The sequence below is a fragment of the Lissotriton vulgaris genome, chromosome 2_1, assembly GCF_964263255.1.
Source record: "Lissotriton vulgaris chromosome 2_1, aLisVul1.2, whole genome shotgun sequence".
In the NCBI taxonomy this organism is placed as follows: Eukaryota; Metazoa; Chordata; class Amphibia; order Caudata; family Salamandridae; genus Lissotriton; species Lissotriton vulgaris.
Window position 1 is genome coordinate 1,176,928,745 of NC_141687.1, and position 19,178 is coordinate 1,176,947,922.

The 19,178-nt window shown below is 49.2% G+C and overlaps 1 protein-coding gene across 3 annotated transcripts in view; it reads right to left on the minus strand.

Moving 5' to 3' along the window:
• Positions 1 to 1,357: 1,357 nt before the first annotated feature.
• ARHGAP32 (Rho GTPase activating protein 32) overlaps positions 1,358 to 19,178 on the minus strand; it is a 1,359,293-nt gene continuing 1,341,472 nt past the window's right edge. For all 3 annotated transcript variants that reach the window (XM_086956893.1, XM_086956892.1, XM_086956894.1), the window contains one exon: positions 1,358 to 3,710. In XM_086956893.1, the coding sequence (XP_086813019.1) occupies positions 1,449 to 3,710 (2,262 nt within the window). In that variant the 3' untranslated portion in view covers positions 1,358 to 1,448. The remainder of the gene's footprint in view (positions 3,711 to 19,178) is intronic.

Genomic DNA, 19,178 nt, shown 5'->3' on the forward strand with positions numbered 1-19,178 from the left:
CCAAAGTCGAATGACTGACGAGTTAAGTATGTTCCCATGAATGCACAACAACATTCTCTATTTGCAATAGACTTTTGCGAAAATGCACACTAGAGTGATGAACACTTGTTGCCTTTAGCAAGATGCATTTGGGGTCATTCAGCCTAATCCGTTTTTGATGAACAAGGCGACAGTTAAAGGCAGTTGTGAAGGCACATATGCACAATCTGGAAAAGAATATTGTGGATGTCAGAGTAATATTCTTTGTGAACTTGGTTTCCTTCTATAGAAGCATGCGAACATACGATCCCAAACTATCCGCTATGCACTTTAGTCCCAGATTGGAGCACATTTGCAGGCACCAAAGTGGCACCACAGCTCAATGGCTTTCTTGAGTTGCAGGACAGCTAGGGCTGGGACGGTACCTCACTGGGTGGCAGGCAGTCACTGGAATACGTGAGAACACTCCAATAGTGATTAAACAGTATCAGCGCCAGCCATGCAGTAACCTTCCCCCACCTTAATGTCACAAAACGGCGAGGAATGCAAAAAAAACAACACGGTTGCTTTTAGGGATGAACAGCTACCACACCAGCTCCCACTTCTCAAATGCATATTACATCTGTGAATCCTTCAGTTCTCAAGAAGAAATACTATGACGACTATTTATCTCCTATCAATAATTGTTTTGCTGCTGTAAACACTACAACCTGCCTGCAGGCTAATCTTTCCCTTCAGATGATACCTAGCAGTGGTAAGATATTACACTTAACGGGTAACCACGAATTCTACAGCTGACCACTGAGTGAGGGAACACAAGAAGCGGATAAGGTATAACTGTATCCTTCATGCTAGAGAATTAGGGGTTCAGTTACTCGCTGGGGGGAATGTTGACCTGAAAACTGCTGCTCACCTCTCCGTCCCAGATTGCCTCGAAGACTACCTCTTGAATTACAGAAAGAATGGTCAGCTTGATCCCCGCCTTTGGTAAGACTATGGTCTCTGCATGCACACGTGATTCGTAATGCAATTAGCAGGAGGACATTAGGATCTAAAAGCGTCCATAACCGATGAATTTTGTGACACTATTCCATCTATTTTTACTTACAAAAGTAAAATGCCATGACCCCCTACTTTTACCTTACAGAATAGCGCCACCAGTTTAGAATTTCTGACTGCGTGTAGGAATGGTGCTATCTGGAATTTCTGAGTTACCGCTCCCCTCCTGTGCACTTTTATTTATTTCATCTTGCTGTGTTTGGGTCACCTTCACAAAAAACATTCAAACCTCTTTACAGTTACATACACAAAAGGAAATAAACTATACATCGACTCCATAAAAACTGTTCCAGTTTGACATGTCTTTTTGTTAAAAATGTTTTTCTTTTTTAGTCTTTGAGTCTCTTGAAAAAATAAAACAGGCCGCTGTCCAGCAGAGGCTGCATCAATCTGTCTCTGACCCCATAACCTCACTCTGCATGGATTTCCGTTTCGGCCCTCTGCAGGGCCAGTTCAGCTGCCAAGAAGCCGCCCTGGCCCAGGGCAGTGGCGTAGGTCCGGCCATGCCCGTGAGAAAAGCCTGGACCACTGCGTTGGGGAGGAGGCACAGCATGGTAATTCTCTAAATTGTCGTACTGGGATACTGTGGTCATGGTGCTTTGGCGCTTGCCTTGGAGAGTTTGGTAGTGGTAAAATGACCCAGAGTCCCTCTCAGGAGGATCTGGTGGATGCGCCCGAAGGCTATGACTTCTCTCTGGTTTTGGAGGAGGTACACGTGGATCTTCTTCTCGATAGCAGTCCCTTGACGTGCGCTTGCCTGTGCTAGATGTCATTCTTGATCGTGACCATTCCACATCTGGTCTTTCCTCCAATAGCCTAACCTCCTTGTGGCTTTGCCTCAATGTATCCTGGTTGGATGTGCTGTATTTCCCACTGAGATGATGGTACATAGTTGAATCTGGGGGATCCTGCAAACACTGTGCTGCCATTGCATAAGATGGACCATTTTTCATCTCTGGCGGTTGCCGGTGGCTTAGTTCCTGGTGAGCATATGACCTGTGCTCATGTGGACTGCAGACTGCGTCATGTGATTTTCGACTCCATGTTCCGCTCTGTTTTTGGGGAAGCAAAGGTTTCTCTGATTGGCCATTGCCATAATTTCCGTGATAGTACGCTCGATCAGCACTTGTATCTGGAAGAGAGGAGTAGAAATGCTCATCTCCATCAGGTGTAGCAGCTTTGGGAGGATAGCGATTGTCTTTGCCTTCCACTACTGTCAGAAGACCCATCTTGCCTGGGTCTGACCTGCTGCGGTGATGAACAATGTCCAGTCCGCTCAGCTCATCCAGTGGACCTGGGGCTACATTGTCATACTGGGACATCACAGGGCCCTTTACTTTCTGGCGAGCACGACTCTCTCTTCGAATTGATTGCATTCGATATTTCTCCATGTCCTCTAAGTCCCACGACATGAACATGTGTTTGGGCTCAGGAGCAGGGGGCATATCACGACTGATGAAGCTGTGCTCTTTTCCTGTCAGCTGCCCTATTATGCTTCCACGAGGATATGGCAGAAGACCCATGGTACGATAGGGGTTCTTCGTTGGAAGTCTAGAAGTATATGAGGCAAAGTCTCGATTGTGATAAGGGTTCATCTGCCTGAGCCTCACAGTGCTATATGGGTCTAGGTCATAGAAAGTGCCATCAGAGGAGTAGTAAGTGGAGGAGGCTGAACTGGAGTAAGGACTGTACCTGTAGTGCACACGTCCGTTCTCAAAGTATGGCTGAAGCTGTGTCACATGGTAGTCTGACTGAGACATGAAAGGCTGCTGTGGCTTGAATTGATAAGTAGACCTTGGACAATACGCATGCTCATCATCTGGTGGTACCTCTGTTCGAGAAATTGGAACTGAGCGGATAGGAGGTGGTGGAGGAGGAGCATGTAATGACTGCACTCTCCGAATAGTTGGGTATGGTGGGTCTTCCTCAATGTATCCTGTACTTGGCAGTGCAGGGTTGACGGATGACTTGTAGTCCGCTCGGCCACGGGGTTTGAAACTAGCAATTCCAGTGCTTTTTCCTTGGCTCAGATAAGTATTATACCGGGTGGCATTAGTGGCTGAGGTTTCAGATCGTGAGCCATATATCTGGTAAGGGTCAAATTTGCTACTGTGATAAGTATAATGTATTGGGATGCTCTCAGTTCTATACTGGTGTGAGGATGTTGGCTTGGAGTGCACAAAACTCTCTGGTAGACTAGGATTTGGCATGCTCTCAGATCTGCAATGAGTAAGGTAGGAAGGCTGATGATAGGAATGTTTTGGTGCTGGTGGTGGCAAAGCATCTTCCACAGATGATGGTAGCATGGAAGAAGACAAGAAGGAATGGTAATTGGATGCATTGATTGCTTCGGCATGCCCAGCATGGACAGCAGCAGCGATTCGACTCTCCATTGACCTTACAGGTGGCACTGGAGGGGTAAAGGCATAAGTGGTGGAGTGTGATGGGAAGGATTCAGAACGCATGCACAGAGGTGGAGCACGAAAACTCTCTCTGGGCTTTTCAGCAGAAGTTTGAGGAGCGGCATGGATTGAGCTAGAGGATTGGATGATTGTGTTGGAATCTACGATGCAAGCTGGTACATGGTTGGAAGGCCCATATTTATGTGTTTCTTCCTCTGTGACCTTAGCTTCCATTACGTCTTGCACCCGAGGAGTCACCATTTCACGAACCTGGAAAGGAAGTGAAAACATGTTAGTGGTGCTATTTGTTCTCTCTTGGCAGACATCTCATTGTCATGACCATAAATGCCATATTCATATACAGACAAGTACAAATGACTTCAGCTATTTTGAGGACTGAAAATTGTTTCCTTCAAATACTTTAATTTAAAAAAAGCATTACTCCCATTTATTTGTGTTTCTATTTCATGTCAGCAGATCCTGCAAGGACAGTCTACCACATGCTGAGGATTGAAAGTGGGAAAATGTTGATAATGGGAAAATGTTGATAATGGGAAAAAATCAAAAGCAAAAGTAGACTGACATTAAAGGCGATGTTTCCATTCTCTTAGTTCTAAACATATACCACTCCCAAACTACGATAATCAAGGAAAAATTCTCTCCTAGGTTGAAACATTATATACCCAAGCTTAGCTTCGAGTGTATGATATCAAAGACAGCGTGACCATCTTAAACCCAGGCATGCACAGGCATCTACAGAGCAATAATTACAAAAGGAAGGTGGAGAGGCACCAATAGCCATACCTTAGACCTTTGTAATAGCCCTACCGGATAAAAATACATTTTCACCTAGCATTACATGAGGTGGGCATTTAGATGTCTAGGGAACTTCTTCAAATGCTAAAACAAATACACGATTATAAACTTTCATATCACTCATTCTAATAAGGTAGAGATGAAAAGCTAACCTGACACTCAGGAGGACAACTTCAGCTTCGCTGGTGTCTCTACCTTGGACAAAGACTAGAGTATCATTTAGTGAGAAACTGGAGTGAATGGTGAGGCACTTTAGGGTGTTTCTGTGTAAGGTTATGCGAGAAACCAGCAGTGGACTAGAATACCCCTCTGGCGCTTTTTGCTCTCCTTCACCCAACCTTAATTTTCCTGAGGATACTAAAAATGTGGAAGAAAAATTAACAAACGTGTTCTTTCACGGCAGACGAGGCCATAATAGGGGAAATTGCTGTGACAATGGACCAGCTAGCAGCTTCTAAATACCCTCTCAGGCTTCTGGTGTTGATTTTCCTAACAAGTATTCTGGCCTCTCCACATTCTGAGACTCAAGTTAGTTACAGTCAGAGAGTGAGCGAGGGAAGGAAATAGGACAAAGTCAGATGAGTGCTCTTCGGTGCCTGTAACTAAAGTATTACAAAAAACAAATAAAGACAAACTGGAGACGATGGCTTGAATTTCATTAATATTACCAACCAGTCATTGAACGTGTTTCAAATGTGCAGTAGTTCTTGTGCCTGTCACCAGCACAACTGAGTAGACGAAGTACTGATATTTTATTCAGGGGTCAGTCCTATAAGGTTTTAAGAACAACCAATATAAAAGTAACATACAGCCTGATTCATAAAGCAAAATTGCAGTCGCAATAGCTGCGAAAATGCAATCGCAGGCGCAATTTCCCAAATCGGTATTTACTACGAATTTAGCGAAATCGCAAACACAGAATTGTGAAATCGCTAAAAGATTCGCAGAATCCCGGCAGTAGACCATTAGCGAATCGGAAATTGCGAGAAATCACGGAATCTGCGAAAAAAATAGCGATTTCGCAATACAATCGCAATTCATGAAAAATCGCAATTAGCGAAAAAAAACTAAATCGCTGTTTGCGAGGCGCAATTTAAGGACAACCCAAAGCAGGTGGCAACCATCAAAGCCATTGTAAAAAAAAAATCGAAAAACCATTGGCCAATCAGTAACTGGTGCAGGCCTGACCAAACACACTTAAGGAGAAGCAGCATCAGCATAAAGAGTGTCAGAATGCCAGGACTGTACATGGTGGTCAGGCGGCGAAGGCTACAGCGAGCAGCACGGAGGAGACGCAGAAACCAGGACAGGATATTCCGCCAGCGGGTCACCCTGCTGGGCCAAACCAGAGAGCAAATATACGCAAAGTACCGCCTCAATGGGGCAATGATCATCAAGCTAATTCAGGACCTTGATCCCCTGATGCAGCACCCAACAAGGCGGACCAATGCTGTGCCAACACATGTCCAGGTATTGTGTAGCCTAGACCTCCTGGCCTCCGGGAGCTTCCAGGGGATAGTTGCTGCTGCTGGGGGGATATCCCAGCCCACCATGTCCCGCTGCCTAGGGAGTTTCCTTGACGCAATGCTGACCCAGCTACACCACCACATCAAATTTCCCACCAGCCAACAGGATTTGGATGAGACCAAGCTTCAATTCTACAATGTTGCCCATTTCCCACATGTGATAGGATGCATTGGCTGTACCCACATCCACATCTGCCCACCAGCTGCAACGGAGTACATGTACCGCAATCGCAAGTCCTACCACTCCCTCAACATCCAGATGGTCTGCAATGCTAAGACATACATCACGGACATAGTGGCACAGTACCCGGGGAGTACACATGACTCATTCATATTCCGGCACAGCGGCCTCCACACACGACTGGCCAGGGGAGACTTTGGGGAAGGACACCTACTTGGTAAGTACACTTTGCCCACAATGTCACACTGCGATGAAGTAGCTGCGCTGCACAGGCACTCACCCTCTGCTCCTCTCATTCAGGTGACAGTGGCTACGCCCTCCGTGAATACCTCCTCACCCCATACCTCAACCCTGCTACACCACAGCAACGGCGTTACAATGTAGCACACATACGCACAAGGAATTGCATTGAGAGGACTTTTGGGCTACTGAAGAGCAGATTCCGCATACTGCACAAGACAGGTGGGGCCATGTACTACAGTTCTGATGTGTGCTGCCGCATTGTGGCTGTGTGTGCAATACTACACAACATTGCTACCAAGCGCCGGATACCTGTAGACATCTCTGGCAGTGAGTCGGAAGGGGACGACCGGCCACCTGCACATGTGCGTCATGCACGCGGGGAGAACCCAGCTGAAGGCCAAAGACGCCGCAACCACATCACAATGAACAGTTTCTAGTGCACCCACTCCCCTCACCCAACAATTCACAATTGCATGCAAATGGAAATAATGACAGGAGGCCGATGTATGATGCAAGAATAAATATTATTGTTGAATTCACAATAATAGTGTTAAGTTTCTATCCTTTCTATGCAAGCAGTATTGCCCCATACTGCTGCGAACAAAACACAGGACAGGCTTGTAGTGTCAGGATGTCCCTGCAAAAGTAAATGAAACTCAAGTGCGCCTCTGGCCGCAGCACCCAAGCGCCTCTCCGGCTCCTCCTCTGCCACGGCACGTGACCCTGCAGTGGGCCTGGTGCTCCGGCGTAACACGGCAACCTGTGAGGCAGACAGGCTGCTCACACTGGAGGTGCCCTCGCTGGTATCGTCCCCCCCGACATTGCCTGGCCCAGTGAGATGGGGTGCCAGTACGGCAGTGGTGACATGCTCCAACACTCGGGCGACGTCCTCACAGCATTGGATCAACTGCTGCTGCTGCGCCAGGGACCGCCGCGAGAGCTGGGAGGTCGCATTCCCTATAACATAGTTAGAGCTGGTGTATGTGGACAGCCGCGTCAGTAGCTGTCGGTGGCGGGCGGTGTTGCGCTGCGATATGAGCGTAGCAGTGTTGGCCTTCATAGCTGCCGTCATGCGGTCCATTCTGTCTGCCACATTTGCCACATTGCGGCCAATGTTATGGAGCTGCATTTGTATCGCCCCTTGGCGTCGTGCCTGCAGTTGGTGTATGCGTAGCATCCGACGCTCAATGCTCAAGCCTGGCACGCGCACATCCATCCCCCTCCTGCCGCTGCGTGCATTGTTGTGCTGGCGAGCCCTGCCTTGCCTGCTCTGCTGGCTGCCCACAGTGGGTGTGCGCACTGTGACCGCAGTCGCTGGACCAGATGTAGAGGGTCCAGCTGGTGGTGAAGTTGAGGTAGTCAGAGGTGCTGCGCCTGATGGTGGTGGCGCAGATGCTGTGACCCTGGCTGCGGGGGTAGGTGCTGCGCCTGATGGTGGTGGCGCAGATGCTGTGACCATGGCTGCGGGGGTAGGTGCTGCGCCTGATGGTGGTGGCGCAGATGCTGTGAACCTGGCTGCGGGGGTAGGTGGTGCGCCTGTTGGTGCAGGATGTGTCGCTGTTGGCACCTCCTCGGCATCCTCTGGTTGCTCGTCGATGAGCAGCCAGTCACTGTCGCTGCTGTTGTCAGCGCCACCTGTGAGGGGAAGTGGACGTTCATTAGTTGCATGTATCTGTCACACGTGCAGTTGCTACATGCATGCTGGATGACATTCCCTGACTGGCTGTGGCATTGCGTACATTGGGACATGTCTGGCTGCATTGGGGTACTTGTACATTGTGGGCAGACTACATGTCCCACAATGCTTTAGGGCATTACCTAATGTGCATGGATGGCATGACTTTGGAAAATTATGGGAGGCTATAGGGTCATGGCCATTGATAGGGGACAGGGTCGCAGTCGCATGCCACTTACCTTGGCTCTCTTGGGTGGGGCGGGATGAGTCCAATCTGATGACCCCAATGCACGCCTCTGGCTCTAAAGTATCCTCAACGCGGTCCTCCATGGGGGTGTTGGGAGGGACTGTGGGTTCTCCCCATCCAGTGGCCAGGGTCTCGCCCAGCCTCTCTGCCACCCTCTCCTTGGCACGGCCTCGGAGGTCGTACCACCTCTTCTTGAGCTCCTCCAGCGACCTGTGTGCCACGCCCACAGAGTTGACTTGGGCCGCTATCCCAAGCCAGATTCGCTGTTTCTCCGGCTCAGGCACCCTCCTGGATTCTCTCCGAAAAAGTTTTGGGTGGTTGTCAACCACCCCATCAATGAGGTGCTCCAACTCCTGTTCGGAGAATTTAATCTTCCTCTTGCGCCCGGTGTTGCTGGGCCCTGGTACAGCCTCCTCTGCCATTGCTGCAGTGAGAATAGTTGTAGATTTGCAAGTTTGCTAGTGTCCTGGTAGGAGCTCAGTAAGTTGCAGCCTCGAGATCAGCCTCACTGTTCTGAATGGGGGTGGGAACTGGCTGCTTCCTGGTTGTGATGTCATCACTGTGCTCGAAATGCTTCCCGTTTTTCCGATCTTGCGATTTTGCGATCTCGCCTTTTGCGATCTCGCAATTAGCGATATCGCAATTCCTACACGGATGTTGACGGAAATAGCGATTATTCTGCGATTTCAGTAAATCGCTAACGCTTTTTGCGGCCGCGTGCGAATCGCATTATTTTCTCGGTAATTTTGATGAATGCCGATCTGCGATTTCTAAATTGCGATTCGCTATAAATCGCAATTTGAAAATCGCAGATTTCGGATTTCATGAATCAGGCTGTAAGAGTCTTGTATCTCTCTTTGAATCTTCTGAAACATTTAGTCCTAGTTTGCGAGCTCTGTGTGGTCGGTGACGCAGGGCCTCAATACTGCAGCACAAAAAACACATGGCGAGGGGGGTGGAGATAGAAGTATGGAGGATAGCTCCACAACTTCCAAATGAATCGAAGGGGAATAGGTAAATCTACTACACAAAAAGCTACTACAAAAAAACTAAGGGGAGTGGGTTACCTCAAAGAAACTAATCAAACCTTTTTAAAACCATTTAATTGAATTTTAGGTTGTAATAAGCACATTATGCAACATATCTGACTAAGAGCATTCGTACTGGGCGCCCGATGGACCCGAAGGACCGAACTGTGACAGTAGTACACGGTTCAGTATGAATTATAATTACTGTCAAGCAAACTAAACCAATCACCATAACAGTGTGTACATTTAAATGTCCGAATACATCTTAGCTTGCATTCCATCCATGGAGTGCATCCCACAGCATCTAGCATGTAACTTAATCAGACTCCAACGTACAGAATCCCTCGGCTCTAAAACGTTCCCATACTCTCGACAGGTAAGAACAGCAGCCCGCCAACCCGTCAGACAGAACAAAGGAATAGTGCCAATCTGATTCACCAGACTCTGCAAAGGTCACCAGGTGAGGATCGGGGAACGTCATGTTCTAATAACCATTACTCATCTGTGGCGACATCTTATATTTCTTGCAGCTCTTGTAATATATTTTCCCATCACCAAGCAATCGACACCCTGCAGAGGCTCCTCTCGCCTCTTCCCTCCACAATGCAATTCCCTTGGCCCTACCCCATTTTAGCATTGTTGCACACCAATAGAAACGCAATCCAACTTGGAATCCCTTAAGGTTTTCTTTTTCAAGAGACCCTCACCCACTGTGGTACTTTGGCGGCATGCTCAGTAAACTAGTGCGGCTGAGTGGGCTCTGTTAGACCTGTCAGCTCTTTGGGTGGTTCCTCCTAATTATTTTTTTTTATCCCCTTTTTGCCTCTAGTATTTTTCTTGTGTTTCCACAATTTTTTTTCCTCGTGTTGAACCTAGGTCTCTGGGCGCCTCATCATCTATTAATGGTGAGGCGCAGGTGCATCCCTGAAATGGAGGATTAGTACTGTCCTAAAATGGTGGCCGTCAGAAATTACCTCAGAGCCTTGGGCCATAAGGTGACATGAGAGGTTCTGGAACCTTCTGGTCCTCTCTGGTCCCTTGGGCCCAAGCTAAAAATAGAGGGAGATCAGGGCGGCCATTTTAGAACAAGAAAAGTGGGTGGTCATCTAGGAGCTGGCTGGAGTCCAGGCTGCTGAGTGTGGAGGCTAGCGCACTGTAAGGGTTGACCGCCTCTTGGGGTTGCTGCCCTTTACAGCGGATGTTGCCACAACCTGCTGATCTGGCCCTGCTAGGAACCGGCTCCAGGACCTGCTGATCCTCCGCGTCACCACAGGAGTGGAGGTGCCCTATTGACCCCAGGGATCTTTCAAGGACAGATGCCAAGGAAAGCCGAACATTCCTGTAAGGTGGTGAGTGCTACCACTGATTGCTGGAGGTGAAGCCTGAGCGAAATAACCTCCTCCCTGAGGGCCCTGCTGCTCCGGCCTGGAGCGTTAGCCTGACAGGGTTGCCCCCGTAATCTCCGTGAGCCAGGGCCCTCCTAATTGTTAGAGATTGCTGTCGGCCGTGGTTTCCCCAGTGTTGAGGAAGGACACCAGTCAAATCATTGTTGCGGCCCCGGGACCTCTAATGTGTACAAGGCCTTGAGGTGGATGTCAGCACCCACCCCCCCCCCCGTGCTTGAAGCGAGAGCCGGTAAGGTAATCTGTTCAGCGCGGTGGCTCAGGCGGGGAGGGAAAGCCTCGACGCGCTGTGAGGAAACTGACGGGGGAAGGAGAGACGCTGGGAGGGGTTGCCTAGCGACAGAGGCCTCAGCCCAGCACGTCATTCTCCCATGTCCGTGCCCCGCCCGCAGCCTTCACTAAGCAATGCCGGTAGTCCGTCCCCGCCTGTGAGGGTCTGAGGGGATTCCAAGTGAGAAGAGATTGTGGCAGTGGGCCCCCCTACGCCCCCGTGGGCAGACAGCGGCCTGTTATCATCCGCAACAAGCCTCAGTAGAGAAACGTACTCGCTGCGAACCGAGGTGAGGAGAAATGGGAGGTGACCTCAGATAGCGGGCTAACGAGAGTGATTTTCCTCACACGGCTGGTGGGCCTCGTTAAAATTGTCGATCAGAAGCATAGGAAGTTAAAACCACTCTGGGAGGGAATTAAATGCGAGAGCCAGCCAGTGAACTCAACTAAATAGAATTTTGCCAATCCCGTGGTGACTTGACAAGGGCTTGAACATGCGATTAAACTGGCCCTATTACCTCAGAAATCTGGATAATGTTCACTGTTAACTGTCTATTTCCCTACCAGATTGTAATGCTAACATTGGCCAATTAGAGTGTGCTTCTCAGCCCTCATTAGGAACTGCAAATGCTGCTGACTCTCTCCCGGAGTGAGCTTGTCTAAATCAACTTCCCAGAATGATACAAGAAAATGTGTTACCGAAGTAATTTGTTTTTACCTTTGAAACTTTATTAAATAAGAGGGTGAAACGTTGTGCCAACTCCTGGAACCTGCACATATGCTAAGTGTTTAGTTGGCTATATAAAAAAGACTTGTTGGGGATTATATGTGATTTACGTCCTTGGGACTATTGATGAGTTATTTATGTGTGAGTGGGAGAGAAACAACCAAATGCCTAATGTTTAGCCTATATAATAATCCCTTGCTTGGTTATAGACTATCACATACAGCATAATAATCTGAATAATGAATCTTGTTTGATAATGCTCAGAACCAAGTGAAACAAAATTGGTCTAATTCTCATTTATGATTAATGCTGGAAAGAAATTAACTTGCCAAGAAACTTGATTGATAAAATGTGTTGAAATGTCTAATTAGAGGAAAAACCAGGAGATAAAGATTTAATACTTTCTAGAAAAAAAAGGTGTGGTGTCATTTTTAGAGTGGAAGCACGCTGAATTACTGAGTTGAGTGTGACGAGAGCACAACACAATAGCCTTGGAGTTAGGCCTTCCCACTTGTGCCAAGCTACCCTAGGTGGACTGGTAACCCCGGGCCCAACATATTGGTGGCAGCGGTGGGATCAGGGCTTGTGCTTGCGTCCACTTGACAGTGGCTTAGTGTGCACCACGTACCCTACACCTGGAGTTTTTTCCTAGTGGTCTCCCTAATTGGAAGTTTTTGTTTTTCCAAATTCCTTTCTGGTGGTGGGTGGAAGTAGTCTTATTTGACGCCTCTTTCTTGAATTACTCCAAAATAGCTGTCTGAGGTCCCACCTGGTAAAATGGAGTTTGAGTTGGATGAGTTGGAGACCTACACAGTGGCCCAACTTAGGGAATTTTGCCAGGAAAAGGGGGTGTTCTTAAAGAGTGGTGCGAAGAAGGTGAAACTTCAAACCAGCTTGAGAGCATGGGTGGCAGCTCACCCAGATGGGAAAAAGGAGGAGGAAGAGGAGGATTGTGACACTGTCATAGAAGCAGAAATGCTGTACCAAACCGAAGGGGGGAATCGGTTACCCGGTCCTAGGACACCTTCGAGGGTGGGCAGTAGTGTATCTGGAAGGAGCCTGACTGCAGCGGAGTTAGCTGACAGGAGGGAGGAAAGACAATTAAAATGGGAGTTAGCTAGGTTGGAAATGGATAGGGAGGAGAAGAGGCTCACTCATGAGCTTAGCTTAAAGGAGTTAGACCTCAAAGCCCTACAGGTAGGGACCTCCAGTAATCCTATTGGTGGCAGCGTACTTAAGGAGGAAACCAGGGAACCCAGACCCTTCTTGCCCAAGGATGTAGTCGCCAGTTTTAGTGTGGGAGACGACATTGCCAAATGGTTGGCTGCCTATGAGGTCTCATTAAGAGCCCATGGGATTTCAGAGAGTCATTGGGGGGGTGGCCTGTACAAGTATATGCCTCCAGTGGGGAGGGATGCTCTCTTAGCTCTGGAGCCGGAGGAACAGACCAATTACCCCACCATGAAGGTTGCTTTGATTAGAAAGCTTGGGCTGACCCCTGAAAAATACAGGCAGAAATTTCAAAACAGCCACAAACTGGGTACACAAAACTGGGTAGATTTTCTAGACAAAAAGAAATGGGGGGAGAAGGAGGATAAACAAAGCTAGGTCAGCCTCCAGTCTATATCAAAAAGTCAGGAACCCACAGTAATGGGTCCAGAGACCTAGTTTGTATGTATGGTTACTGCGTAATTCTGTCAGTATCTGCCATAAAGAGAAAGAAAAATTTCTTTCTAGAGTCCCCTCACTCACCGGGGTTTCCCCACGGTGACATGCTTCATTATTGGGGCCATCCCAGTTCTCTACGAAAAGGGGCGTGCTGCGACTAGCGGACTATGCAGGAGCACTGTATTTGTGAAAGGCTATGTGTGGTGTAGAGTGTTGTGGTGGTGGAGTGGTTGTGTGATTAAAAATATCGTGCTAGTGGGCCTCAACAATGTATTCTGCTCCTAGTTTGGTATATTAAAATGGGGTAACACTGTTATCTAACCTTGAATTGGGCTAGATCAGTGTTTTGTGGTCGACATGTTTCAAGCTCCCCAAGCTTTTCATCAGGACCATACAGGGTCCAGCCCTGTATATACCACTCCTATATTTAAATAAATAGGATTGATTTGATATTTTTTTCTTTGCGCTGTTAATTTAAAACATGGGTTTTTATACATACGATTTGTATCTTAATGGCGTATCTGTAAAAGAGAATGACACTTGATTAGAGGCAAACATCCCCCCTAAAGAGCAAGGGGATCACACATGCAGCTCACATTGTCTAGGGCGTGAATGTGCCAGTAAGGTGCATAAGGCACACTCACGCCCTAGACAATGTGAGCTGCATGTGTGATCCCCTTGCTCTTTAGGGGGGATGTTTGCCACTAATCAAGTGTCATTCTCTTTTACAGATACGCCATTAAGATACAAATCGTATGTATAAAAACCCATGTTTTAAATTAACAGCACAAAGAAAAAAATATCAAATCAATCCTATTTATTTAAATATAGGAGTGGTATATACAGGGCTGGACCCTGTATGGTCCTGATGAAAAGCTTGGGGAGCTTGAAACATGTCGACCACAAAACACTGATCTAGCCCAATTCAAGGTAAGATAACAGTGTTACCCCATTTTAATATACCAAACTAGGAGCAGAATAAATTGTTGAGGCCCACTAGCACGGTATTTTTAATCACACAACCACTCCACCACCACAACACTCTACACCACACATAGCCTTTCACAAATACAGTGCTCCTGCATAGTCCGCTAGTCGCAGCACGCCCCTTTTCGTAGAGAACTGGGATGGCCCCAATGATGAAGCATGTCACCGTGGGGAAACCCCGGTGAGTGAGGGGACTCTAGAAAGAAATTTTTCTTTCTCTTTATGGCAGATACTGACAGAATTACGCAGTAACCATACACACAAACTAGGTCTCTGGACCCATTACTGTGGGTTCCTGACTTTTAGATTTTCTAGACTACGCTAAGAAGGCCCTAGAGGGTTGGGTGCAAGGCAGTGAGGTGACTAATTACGAGGGGTTATACAAACTGTTATTAAAGGAGCACCTACTCGAGAAATGTTTTCCGGAGCTGCGTCAACACCTGGTGGACAGCAAGCTGACTAACCCTAGGAAGCTTGCGGAGGGGGCAGACATCTGGGCTAGTACCCGGGTGTCCTCAAAGGGGACTGGAGGGGATTACCAAAGGACTGGTCAGGGCGCTCCCCAGAAGAAAGAGGGGGGAGACAAAAAGAGGGAGTTCTCAAAAGGCCCCCAAAACAGTTTCCAAGGAAGGGGATCAGGTTTCACTCCTAAGGTAAATCCACAAAAAAAAAAACCCCATCCTGACCATAGTCAGCAGCCAAGGGTTTCCGCTGTTACGAATGCGGTGTGGTTGGGCACTATAAAGGTGATGCCAAGTGCCCAAAGAGACCACCCCCTCCCACTGGAGGAAAAACCCCGTGCTTGGCTAGTGTAGTGCTCGGGAGGAGTTGCCTCTAGATAAGGGAGGTGAGTGGGCGGGAATAACCTTAGTGTCCCTGGGAGACAGCGAGATGGTTCCTAAGATCCAGGTGCCCCCAAATACCACCAAGTATGGGCAGTGGGTCACCATCAATGGCCGGAGAGGGGAAGCTCTGAGGGACACAGGTGCCAGTATGACTATGGTAAGGAGTCAGCTGGTGTCCCCAGAGCAGGTGATCCCAAATGTACTCCACCCCGCCGCAATGGCTGACGGCAGAATAGGTCACTACCCTGTGGCTGAAGTTCCCTTTGAGTGGGGAGGGGTCGCAGGTCTTCTTCGAGTTGCGGTGAGCCCTGCCATGCCAGTCGATTGTCTGTTGGGGAATGACCTGGAGCACAATGCTTGGAAGGAGGTGGATTTCCGGACTCAATCAGAGATGCTGGGTACACCTGACTGGACCTGTGCAAGCACACGGTCCGCGACTACCCGGAGGGGGAGTTCGCAAGGGCTGGAGCCTAGAACAAAGGAACAGCCGGCTGCCGGAAAGGGGAAAATCCGGGGACAGGAGAAACCCGCCTTGGCATCCACACCCCGTGAGATGGATGGGACACCTGAGGTGGAGAGCCCAGAGTCCACGGATGGGGATGTTGTCTCCCTGGAGGACCTACCTATCCCTGCGGAATGGCATGTGGAGGGAGGACCTACCAGAGAAGAGTTTTGTCAGGGGCAGAAGCAGTGCCCTACCCTTGAGGGTCTAAGGCGACAGGCCGAAGCCCAGGCAGCAGGTAACATTTCAGGGAACTTCCACATTTACTGGGAGGATGGTCTCCTCTACAGTGAACACAAGGCTCCGGTGCACGGTTCGTCACAGGCCTTGGTAGTACCCCAACGTTACCGAGCCTTCCTCTTAGAGTTGGCTCACGAGATTCCCTTGGCAGGACACTTGGGTCAGGACAAGACCTTTTCCAGGGTTGTCCCCCATTTCTATTGGCCTCAGATGAGGATTGCGTCTGACACTTTCTGTAGGACGTGTGTGTCTTGTCAAGCTAGTGGGAAAACAGGGGTTAAGCTGAAGGCTCCCCTGGAACCAATACCTGTCGTTAGCACCACCTTTGAAAGGGTGGGCATCGACATTGGGGGGCCATTGGATCCACCCACTTCAGCCGGTCACAGGTTTATCCTGGTTCTGGTGGATCACGCCACCCGGTACCCAGAGGCAATTCCTTTGAGGACCGTTACTGCACCTGCGGTGGCTCGGGCCCTGATGGGGATTTTTACCCGAGTGGGTTTCCCCAAGGAAGTTGTGTCCGACAGGGGTGCCAACTTTATGTCAGCCTACATGCGGGCTATGTGAAAGTAATGTGGAGTTACTTACCGGTTCTCCACCCCATACCACCCCCAGACCAATGGTCTGGTGGAAAGGTTCAATAAAACCTTGAAGGGCATGATCAGAAGTCTGCCTGAGAGCCTGAAGAGGAAATGGGACGTCCTCCTACCCTGTCTGTTGTTCTCATACAGGGAAGTACCACAGAAAGGAGTTGGCTTTAGCCTCTTCAAACTTCTGTATGGGCACCCTGTCAGAGGACCTCTCAGCCTGGTGAAAGATGGATGGGAAAAGTCTCCCAGGAAGCTTCCCCAGGATGTGGTGAGCTACATGCTGGCCTTCCGTAGCCAAATGGCTAAGTTGTGGAAGCAAGCTTCTGACAACCTGGAAGCCAGCCAGTCAGTTATGAAAGAGTGGTATGGCCACAATGCTCACCCTGTGGAGTTGGAGCCTGGCCAGAAAGTGTGGGTCATGGAGCCTGGAGAGCTTAGTGCCCTCCAGGATCGCTGGACAGGCCCCTTTGAAGTGGTTGAGAAGAAGGGCAAGGTCACTTACTTAGTGGATCTTAAGACCCCTGGGCAGCCCCATCGGGTGCTCAATGTCAACCGCCTCAAACCCCACCATGAGAGGCCCGAGGTCATCTTGATGATGGTGACTGATGGAGCAGAGGAAGAGGAAAGTGAGTCTCTCCCTGATCTATTTTCGTCCCAGGAAAAGGATGGGTCGGTGGAAGGGGTGATCCTCTCACCATCCCAAACTCCCGAACAGCGAAGAGACTGCCGTCAAGTTCTGGAGCATTATTCCTCGCTGTTCTCCCTTATCCCGGGAAGGACCCACCTGTGTACCCATGATGTGGACACAGGGGACAGTCCACCTGTGAAGTCCATGACCTACCGGCTATCAGATAAGGTGAAGGCCAGCATTCATAGTGAAGTCACCAAGATGCTGGAGCTGGGAGTGATTGAACCTTCAAACAGCCCCTGGTCCAGTCCGGTGGTTCTGGTACAAAAAGCTCCAGAACCTAGGTTCTGTGTGGATTACAGGGGACTGAATTCTGTGACAAAGACTGATGCTCATTCAATCCCTAGGGCGGATGAGCTCATTGACCGGCTGGGAGCTGCCCAATATCTGACTACTTTTGACCTCACATCAGGGTACTCGCAGATCTCCATTACAGATGGAGCTGGGGAAAGGTCAGCCTTCTCCACTCCTGAGGGCCACTACCAGTTCTGTGTGATGCCCTTTGGGTTCAAGAACGCCCCTGCTACGTTTCAGCGGTTGGTGAACCAGGTCCTCTCCGGTATGGAGGCTTTCTCTGCTGCTTATCTTGACGACATTGCTGTCTTCAGCAGCTGCGAGGACCATTTGTGTCACCTTCAGGCTGTCCTTCATGCCTTGAAGCAGGCTGGGTTAACCATCAAGGCCAGCAAATGCCAAATTGGGCAGGGGTCAGTAGTGTACCTAGGCCACTTGGTGGGCAGGGGGAAGGTGCAGCCCCTACAGGCTAAGATTGAAACTATCATGGCCTGGGAACCCCCCAAGACCCAAACTGAGGTCCGAGCTTTTCTGGGCCTCACCGGATACTACTGTCTCTTTGTCAAAGGTTATGTCACGATTGTGGCTCCTTTGACTGAGCTTACATCAAAGAAACAACCTCGACGGGTAGTCTGGACTGAGGCCTGTCAACGAGCTTTTGACACCCTAAAGCAAGCAATGTGTGCGGCTCCTGTCTTAAAGGCCCCCGATTTTTCCAAGGAGTTTATAGTCCAAATGGATGCATCAGAGCATGGCATTGGGGCAGTGTTATCGCAACTCAATGAAGAGGGTCTGGACCAACCGGTTGTTTTCCTATCTAGGAGACTGCTTCCCCGGGAACAGAAGTGGAGTGCAATTGAACGGGAAGCTTTTGCAGTGGTATGGGCTTTGAAGAAATTGCGACCATACCTGTTTGGTTCGCACTTCCTTGTTCACCGGCCCCTACGATGACTGATGCAAATGAGGAGCGAGAATCCCAAGTTGTTGAGATGGTCTATCTCCCTACAGGGAATGGACTTCAGGGTGGAACATCTGCCTGGAGTGGACCACGCCAACGCAGGCGGTCTATCAAGGTACTTCCGCCTTAGTGATGAGAACTCCCAAGGGGTTGGGTAGCTCTACCCACTTTCAGCTGGGGGGGACGCGTGTTAGACCTGTCAGCCCTTTGGGTGGTTCCTCCTAATTATTATTTTTTTATCCCCTTTTTGCCTCCTGTATTTTTCTTGTGTGTCCACTATTTTGTTTTCCTGGTGTTGAACATAGGTCTCTGGGCGCCTCATTATCATCTATTAATGGTGAGGCGCAGGTGCATCCCTGAAATGGAGGATTAGTGCTGTCCTAAAATGGTGGCCGTCAGAAATTACCTCAGAGCCTTTGGCCATAAGGTGACATGAGAGGTTCTGGAACCTTCTGGTCCACTCTGATCCCTTGGGCCCAGGCTATAAATAGAGGGAGTTTAGGGCGGCCATTTTAGAACAAGAAAAGTGGGTGGTCATTTAGGAGCTGGCTGGAGTCCAGGCTGCTGAGTGTGGAGGCTACCGCACTGTAAGGGTTGACTGCCTCTTGGGATTGCTGCCCTTTACAGCTGATGTTGCCACAACCTGCTGATCAGAACCAGCTCCAGGACCTGCTGATCCTCCGCGTCACAGCAGGAGTGGAGGTGCCCTATTGACCCCAGGGATCTTTCAAGGACAGATGCCAAGGAAAGCCGAACATTCCTGTAAGGTGGTGAGTGCTACCACTGATTGCTGGAGGTGAAGCCTGAGCGAAATAACCTCCTCCCTGAGGGCCCCGCTGCTGAGGCCTGG